At 35.8% G+C, this 9,690-nt stretch overlaps 1 protein-coding gene across 1 annotated transcript; it reads right to left on the bottom strand.

The window, feature by feature from the left end:
- Positions 1 to 1,677: 1,677 nt before the first annotated feature.
- On the bottom strand, positions 1,678 to 3,183 carry LOC113353685 (zinc finger Ran-binding domain-containing protein 2-like). The gene is made up of 3 exons (XM_026597209.1): positions 3,036 to 3,183; positions 2,415 to 2,732; positions 1,678 to 2,046 (listed from the first exon to the last, which is right to left on the bottom strand). The coding sequence occupies exons 2-3, from the start codon at positions 2,720 to 2,722 to the stop codon at positions 1,968 to 1,970; spliced, it is 387 nt and encodes a 128-aa protein (XP_026452994.1). The 5' UTR covers positions 2,723 to 2,732; positions 3,036 to 3,183; the 3' UTR covers positions 1,678 to 1,967.
- Positions 3,184 to 9,690: the final 6,507 nt, after the last annotated feature.

The raw sequence follows: 9,690 nt of genomic DNA, 5'->3' as shown, positions 1-9,690 counted from the left end.
CAATTCTCTCATCCTAATTACCCCCTCTGTCTCTACTATAAAGGCGGAGAAGTAAAATTCTTTAATCTTAATAGATAGGCATAAAACCAATTTTAATGTGGTTTTTTTCATATTTATCCTTATTAAAGAGTATGACATTAACAAGCTCAGGTAATGTCTTTGGTAATTCCCAAGAAGAATTATATTATTTTAATATTCTAGTGGGATAAAAACTCTTATTTTATTGATATTTTTCATGTTTCCTAGACAAATATATTGAAATTGATGAAGATAAATCAGGTAACATTAGAGAAATTTATAAAAATAAAAGAAAATCTTATTTTAAGAGAATTCTACTTCTCCGCCTATATATAGGAGACTGAGGGAGTAGTAATTACTTACCGGGGTGGCTGGAATTTTTTGGTGCAAGTTGTTGTTAAATGGCACGTTTAAAAGACTAGATGTGATGTTGCCAAAAAGACTGCAAGAGCTATTAGGAACTACATTAATTCTCAAAAGGCCACTTTGGATCCCTAAAAGTCCACTTATTGGCATCTAGCCTATGGGGAAAATCAAGTTAGCAACTGAAGATTGAGTAGAACAATGCTTGGAAACCCCATATGGTATCATGTCATGGCATACAAAATAGATACTATGACAATCTCTGAGTCTCTGACATTGATCTCATTTTGACAGATTACAATGGAAAATTTGGGAAGCAAAAGGTTTGCAACCACATTCTCAAATTTAGGGGATGTTGTCGGAAGATAAGTTAACTGGGTAACATGTGTCAGAAAATGTGTGATTTTTCATTTTTGTGGCGTTTAATTAATCTTGCAGCTTTAGCTGTTATATACTAATAGTATTTTATCTTCCTTGCTTAAAATATAAATATTGTTTTGACCAGCATTTTTTTTTTTTTTTTTGGATTTGATAGATCATGTATGTAATATGCCTTTCAAGGGCAAGATCATGTATATGCCTTTCAAAGGCAAGAAGTATCTGGTTCTTATCTTCAGGATATAGAAATGGAAATAGACATAGAAATGAAAGAGTTTATCTTTAACGGATTTGATACTTAAAGGAAACTATATTATTGGTATGCAACACAATATTGTAATAGTATCTTTACCACGAAAACAACCACAACAACTTAGATATTCTTTTGAATCTATCATCTTGTAGCTAGATCTCTCTTGTTTTTATTTGCGACCAACAAAATCCTCCTCTAAAAAGCTGGTCCCGTTCGCAAGTTTCTTAACGAATACTGCTCTTGCAACTCGAAACGAAGACTGACTCAATTCCTGGACCACCTATATACCAAAAGCAGTCTTCTTATTCATTTCACGAATTCCTCCTTTATGCTCATGGACACTAAATTATGGAGCACCAACAGAGGAGTAGTAGTTTTTGCTCAGTTGTTGCCAGACATGCAGCAATCGTTTAAGTCCGTTGCTAGATATCCCATTTCACGGTCTGGAAGACTGGGACGTATATTGTACCTCAGTCGAGTAACTCTTTATTATCTGTTGGTCGAACTCGTATTTTCCTAATTTTTGCTACGAAACAAGTAATTATCCTTGCCTACGCACTTCTAAATTCCATATATGGTTCATTTAGAGTAAAGGTGGTGAATATGTGCAATGGCAAGCGCTTTATCAAATGTCATACACACACATGGTTCCATCGGCATTTTAGTTACTCATTCGAACTGTAATATATATTATTAATTAAATACGAAAGACCAGAACTTCAGCTTACAGATGCCATTTTTGACAACAAAGGATGACAGTAGATATAGAAAATGGCGTATTTTATCTTTATCTTAATTTATACTATATGAAACAAAGTTATCTAAGGATGTTTCATTCTTACATATATCATTGATTAGTTTTAGTTTACTAAGTAACTGGACTCACAAAATGTAGTTTATGCCATGCATGCAACCGATTGAGCAGCTCCTTGAATTTGATAGGAGGAGGAGAAGATCATCCTGAGCCGTACTTTGGTGTGTTGCATTTGAAACAGTCTGTTCTGCTTGCGAAATTATGCTCATTGCATCCAGGTCTGTCCAAGAAGATAATCAAGTTAATAATCTGGTTTATGCATTCAACTTATGTGCAATGTACGTTATATTTGACATAAAATAATATAAGAACTTGGTGTAAGTTAATCCCCTCTGCTCTTTGCATGCATTAAAAAAGGTTTTCCATATACTGCAATATGTATTTGAGTTGCAAATGATTGCATGAAATGCTGCAGGCATAACTAAAAGGAACAATATAAATCATTGCAAATTAAACTTTGGTTATGAGTCTTATGACTGACGAGTAAAAAACATCGAAGATTATCTAGAGGTGTGTGAGAAAATATTTATTTGCTTTCCAAACGATACAATATGTATATAGTTGCCTAAGAAGGAAAATGAATGTTACCTTGTGCACATCCAATCACCAGATTTCCATCCCGACGAGCGAGTACCTCTGGAACGGGCATCAGCGTCATCCCTAACACCACCACAAATGAAGCAGTTCATACGGCTTGCATAGTTGTGGGCTCCGCAGTTTCCAGATGTACAATACCAGTCACCTGGCAAGACACCTGAACCTCTATCGCCATTGGCAGGCATGGGAATTGAAGTTCTGTAGTCTATTAAGTCATTACAAACTTGACATGTATTTCTCCAATTGAAGTTATGGTGTTGGCATGATCTACAAAACCAATCTCCTGGTCTGCTTGCCATTGTTTAATTCCTGAAAATACAAGAGATGAAAGTCAGTTCACCTTAATAATTAGCTTCCAATGATGATCTTAATCTGAAAATTTATAAATCAAACTACATTGTTGGTTTCTCCTTACTAGAGTAACAACAAGATTATTACACCCCAAATAGTTAACATATATGTAACAAGAATATCGATAACTATATCATAGAAAAAACAAGAGATTTGCACCATAGAAATGAAGCTCTACATAACTAGCTAGCTCAGTTTGAACTGAGTTTTACAAGTGTCTTATGAAATTAATAAAGACATCAAAGGTAGATAGAACTTCACCTTAAGATGATAACGAATCGAACTAAACTTAGTAAAGTGGGAGTAGTAGTAGCAGCAGCAGTAGTAGTGACACTCAAGAGAAGGTAGTAAGAGAAGTATGAAAGTGAGCTAAGTAGCTTGGTGATGATGATGAGTTTAGATGAGGAGTTTTGATAGGTTTATATACTCTCTTGGAGAGAGACCAATCAGAGTCACAAAAAATATTCTCCTTCATTCACCTGACTGGATCGGGTGATATAAATCATGACATTTAGAAGAATCAGAAAAAAGAAGAAAAGATTGGAGTAAAATACTAATTTAGTAGAGTGTATAACTTTCTCTAGCTAGGATTCCATACACCATACATAGTAATCCGTTTAGAATATTTTGTTACTTTGCATTGCCAAAATTGCATTTGAGTAGTTGGTTTTTTTGGAAAAGGGAAAACTCTTTGGAAAAGAGGAGGTAAAAGGCACCAAGAAGGTGTTCAACTAGCTAGGTAGCTCAAAATTAACCAAACAAGAAGTATCCATCACAGTAATATTTAGGGGTGCACATACCCTACCCATACCCGCCAATCCTACCCTACCCGCCAGTTTTTTAACCGTATCCTACCCTATCCACTATTTGGCGGGTAGGGTGGCGGGTAAAGATTTTCTTAACCGCCAGTAAACGGGTAGGGTGGCGGGTGTAGACCATATCCTACCCGCCCTACCTAGGGGTGCACATACCCTACTCATACCCGCCAATCCTACCCTACCCGCCAGTTTTTTAACCGTATCCTATCCTATCCATTATTTGGCGGGTAGGGTGGCGGGTAAAGATTTTCTTAACCGCCAGTAAACGGATAGGGTGGCGGGTATAGGCCATATCCTATCCACCCTACCCGTTGTGCAGCCCTAGTAATATTCCAAATTAACTGCCACCATGCTTCTTTTGGATTTTCCGTTTCTTTTCTTAATAAATCTCTTCTTGTGGTGCTTCACCAAAAGTTAAATAAATGAAACTAGACAGCGCCATGATTCACACCGGGGAAGCACATTTCTATATGCTATATTTTTGTTGTTTTCTTGATTGGGTGATTTATTCAGTTGAAACTGTACGTATTAATTAATTCGTTCTTTTATATACATACTCAATATTGTGTGTTTTTATTCGTGTTCAGAACCTGCGATACATTTGCAACTGGTTATATGTACACTTATCATCTGATAAACTTCATTCGTTCATAAACCGAATATCCGAGAGCAATTCAATCTCATTCATTACGTTCATTCTTAGATATAAATATAACTGTAGGTTTTAAGTGACAGAGATGCAAGAAAATGCAACACTTAAATGGCTTCATGTGTTGTACGTACTGGGTTTTAGCACTCTTTAAGTTAAAGCAAGAGTATATAGCAGTGCATACTTGCAGTCGTATGCTTCAACAGAAAATATATGCAGTTGTCTTGACTCAGAAAATCTCTGGCATAAGCCTTGGCTTAAAAGAAGAAGCACCGATTTTTCTACTTAATTTTTGCCTCTTAATAATCAATACAGCAGTTTTTCCTTCTTTTTCTCTACTATATGTTCTTCGTGTTCACAATATAAAAACAAAAAAGAAAGGACATCATTTTTTAATAAAAAATAATATATATACATAGGAAGTCAATTTTAAGCAAAGGCCGCTTCTGTTAGTATTAATATAATTGTAGGGTGTCGGGAATCCTCCTTCTACAGTGCTATCCTGAGTTAAACGAACAAATAAAATTCGAGGGAGAAAAAAAAACTAATAAAAAACTTTCATATTCCTATATAAGTCGCATGTATCTGTACAGTTAATTTAAAGATCTATTTCACAAAATCATTTTATGTTTGTCGCACTGATCGACCACATTATACATGAATGTATGTACTGTAGAACTTTGGATAACTGCATGCTACGAGGCTAATAACTGCATGCTACGAGGCTAATAGCAAAGGTGCGAATCACGCTGCAGGGCTTGTCCTTAAGTCATATAGGACGCAATGCTTTGCACCGCTTCACATATGTGAAGGGGCCACCAAAACCCAATACACATAGGATTTCAGTTAGAAAACCAAAAAATGTTGTATTTTATCAAGAAAAACTAAGTTTTTACAAGCCTAGAACAAGTGAAACAATCAAGAAAAACAAATTTTATTAGAGTCACATTATAGGTCATCAAATTCTTCTTACCTCAATCCTTTTGTAAGAAAAAAGATTCGACGGTCAAAGATAGAGACATGATTATATTTCGCATTAGCTAGCCACTAGAAACTCAAAGACTGTGCATGTCATGTTGGATCTCATGGAGACGGTATATAGGACTCGCCTCTTTTTCCAATTCCAGCTCATTCCTTACGTAGCAACGCGACGTCGGATTCTTTTTTTACAAAAGAGTTCTTGATTTTACAGAGTTAAAATGCTTGGAAAGCCAAGGGCGTTATAATAAGGTAATGTAGCCCAACCATTCTTGAAAGGGCAGGATGAGCACACTATGTTGTCTTGTGTACTACTACACTATCTTGTGTACTACATTTTCTATCTCTATATCTTTCTAGCTATTATGTGATCTTCTGCTTTGCATATTTGGATGGGATATCCATTTTGGAATGAAAGACCTAGTTGGTCGTTATCTGAAAGAATAAGTAAGACGGGAGGAAGGAAGACTAGATAAAGTGTTATTAGTTGTTTTAATGTCGTTTTAGAATCAAAACTTTATTAACTCATGTTTTAAAAATTAACTGCTTGTATTAGAAGTTTTTCTAACTCAAAAGTAAAGGATTAGGCGATTAGCAAAGCTGCTTAGTGATGATATGCGTATTGAGTTCCATTAACTCTTCTCTCTTTTCTTTCCAAGAAATCCAGTCAACTGATATTTCTTCAAGTTTTGCTTAAACACTTCTAAGTTTTGCAATTTAGGATAGATTATCAGGCTTTCCGGGCGGAATATATAGATCATCGAGTTTAGGTTGTATATGCCTGGCTGATAACCCTAAGCAAATCGAAAGTTTAAATCCCCTAAACAAGGAAAGTCTAACAACATAGAAAACTATTGTTCTCAACAGAGAAACGTGTGTAAAAGTGTGACATGCCATGCCTACACTTCTACTTTGAATGTATTGAGTTCCCACTTGGATGTGTAATCTGCATGCAAGTGTATTGTTTCCCTAAAATGGACTAGCTTCTTAAACTTTATAATCTTACTATTATTAGGTGACTTCTGGTGGTGATTGTATATATTCAAAAGCTTAATTAACGGGGGGGGGGGGGGGGGGGGGAGGTTGTTTAACTTTTGGAATATATTCTTGCCCACTTCTCAGCTACATGCAAATCCATAAAGATCTCTCCTTTTTCTCAATAATTCATCAAAAGGTTTTTCTGGGTTCAAAGACAACGCCATAATGGCATCGGATAACTTAGAGAGATATGTTTGTTGTCGACCCAAAATGTGAGAGAATATAAAAACTCTCTAAAAGAAACACCTTGAAAAGGTATATTAATTATATCACGCTGTCAGTCAGTCATCAGTCTGTCGTATCACCAATTAACGTTGATAGAATACCAACAAACCGATGAGCATTGATTCCTTAAAAACTCATATTTGAACGAATGAACGAACGAACTAGCAAATTACAAACGTAAATATCAGCTAACAATGACTAACAATGACGGATTACAATCATGTGAATCATACTGATTGAGCTAAAGCGTTATCCTTTTATGCAAATCTCAGCCAATAAGCGAGTGAGCACAGCTGCATTCACTACTCAAAAGTTTCTATCGGCATATTATTGGGTACAATGTAGCTTTCAAGTTTCAAGTGTTTTCCTTCATAATCAGAGCCGCCCGGGCCCAACGCAAGCAAAGCCGTGCTTGCCACATAGGGAAATAACCTTCTATTTCACCTCACCCACCCCCTCACCCTATCACCACCACTCCCGCCCCACATCTTCCCCAGACCTGCCCGGGCTGGATTCTCAATATGGATGGACAAAGGAAAATATTCCTCCATCTCTTTTCTGACATGTCATCCAAAACTTCAGATATATCCGATCTTTGGCGCACGTGGAAAAATAGAATCAAGGAATAATGTGGGTCCCACAGAAATTGAACTGGTTTCACCTTGACCCTTGAAAGGATTGTTCATGAAATTATTGAGATCAATCAATCGGCTTCTTCTCTATACAGAATGGAATATTCCTCTGCAAAGATTTTTACTGAAATAATGAGTGTTCTTTTCCTTTTTAACGGTCATAAACTGAAGAGATAAACAGTTGCATCCCTTTTTCTTTCCGACTTTGACTGGACTAGGAAAAGCTAAAGTAGGGACTTCATCAACTTATATTGGTGTCGCCATTGAATGTTCCAAAGAAATATACTGTTTTGTGTGCTACTAGCGAGCATATCAACACCTACATTGTCCCTAAGATCGAAAATATTCGTAGATAAATAAAGCTGGATGCGGGAAATCGATCGAGAGATTTTATTTGTAGGTGCTGTGAAATTGGATATGTGCCAAGAGTCGGATTCGATCGGTTTTGAGATTATTTTTGCTTTTTCTTTTTTATAAATCTGCTGGGAATAGAAAAAACAAGAAAATGCTAACACAAGTACTGAATGTATTCTTGCACAATGAGCATGCATTTTTAAGTTATCATACTCATGTTAACACGGTTAGTGAACTTATTTGAGTGTCTGGCATGGGTTGAACCCATTCTAAATGATTGAACCACAACATTCTTCTAAAATTAGTCTCTGCCAGACTCCTGATACATTTTCTTGGAAGGTTGTTAAAGAAATCGTTTGGAACTAAACTTGAAAAAAGTTGTTTTATATATGTGCGACAGAAAAATGAGCTCAAATTCTTGCAATTACAGCTTTGGCATTAGTCCCGAACCGACATGAGATAAATCTGACGCTATCTCTCCGACCACCTATATATCCGGCTATCCCTAACTAAATAAAAAGTGAAGAGAGAACAGATATGATTCCAGGAAAAGGTTTTTAATGAGATATTCGAGATGCCGTTGAAACAAATAGATCGCTAAGGTTTCATTTGCTTTCCGTATTACTGGTGTAAGAATGCATGCAAGTATAATATTTTCTTAGTGTTTTATCCCATACAAGTTTTTATTAATCAAATTTCCAACCAACCATGCCTTGAAGAGTTGAAGTTTTTTTTTTATGTGCAAAGAATGAATTTATTAGATTATACTAGATTAGTGCCCGTGCTATGCATCGGGATTTTTTTTTCTTTTAACTTGGTGTGTACGGGGTTTTTCCATTTCCCGTGACGATGCATCTCCGATTTGGTGTGCGCGGGGCTTCCCCCGACCCTTGGCGATGTATTTTTTATTTGGTGTGGCGGGGCGAATACATTAAATAGGTGGAGAAAAGATAGGAAATATGTGCGGATTTTATTTGATTTTTCCTTTTATTTTTGTAAATACTCCTTTTATTTTTGCACAAAATACGTGTGAAATATGTGGCTTCCTTTTTTTTTTTCTTTTTCTTGTATGTACTTATTTGAAAAAAAGAATTCTAATATATATGGTAGGTATTCGACTTCCGAATCTAATTTGGATTTCCATAAAATTCCAAAAACGTTAAGTTAAGTTTTCCTTTTGAGTTTGTAATTTTTAAACTAATTATACGTTGCCAAATGTCTTCACCAAAACGCTCGTTTCACAAAACTCAAAAAAGAACTATTTTGGCCAAATTCTCAAAAACAACTATTTAATCTCATTGATTGATGATAGCAAAACCTGGTTTGTTCTTATTGCAATCCGTCGACAAAAACCTATCAAACTCGAATTCAAGGCCCATCCATCCTTCTTGATCTTCCACAGACTCGCTCAATTGGCTATGATAATCATCCACAATCGATGGCAGCAAACTCATTTTCTTCCCTGATTTCTCGACTCAATAACAACACAATTGTGCAACGGTGTATCCCATATATAGGTTTCAGAGAATCCTTGTTAAGGAAAATAATGTTTAAATGGGTCCAAATCATCTGTGCCCAACATCCCGTGTACCCTCTGTGCCCCGGCAACTATATCGCGAAACATCTTTTTATTAGTTCACAATAACAATTTGTGATTGCTAAAGGCTGGTACCAGCATTAGCAGCGTTGCTATCATTTGAGTGATCCAATGGCCAGGATCACTTATAACTCTTTTATCTTATATGAAATGATACCAGTCCCGCTAATACCGGTACCAGCCTTTAACAATCGTGTAACTAACGGTTTATTTTTCCCGTATTTGACGCTTAGCTAAAGGAAGAAAATATATAAAGATAAAATACCTGCAAGAATTGAGGATAATCAATAAAATAAGATACCTTACCCATATATGATCACAAAAATAAAAACAGAAGTAAATTGTCACCTATAATATTGCAATGTATTTCAGGATTCGCGTTAGATATACTCGTCATTGAGTTGATAATTCATTAGAAGATATCTTTTAGGACGCGCGATTGGGGATATAAAAAATAGTTGCGGGATATAAGAAAAGGACAAAAACGGGATCCAAATATCAAATCAGGGTCACCCCTTATCTAAGTATTTTATGTAATTCCTAATCTACTCCTCACTAGTCAGGATTAGTGATTAATAATAATTAGTAAAATCTTTGATAAATGATTAGTGTGTGTTATTATTTG

Source organism: Papaver somniferum, chromosome 2 (genome assembly GCF_003573695.1).
Source record: "Papaver somniferum cultivar HN1 chromosome 2, ASM357369v1, whole genome shotgun sequence".
NCBI classification, from domain to species: domain Eukaryota; kingdom Viridiplantae; phylum Streptophyta; class Magnoliopsida; order Ranunculales; family Papaveraceae; genus Papaver; species Papaver somniferum.
Note: the sequence above shows the minus strand (reverse complement) of the source record. Positions and strands in the feature narration are given on the sequence as shown.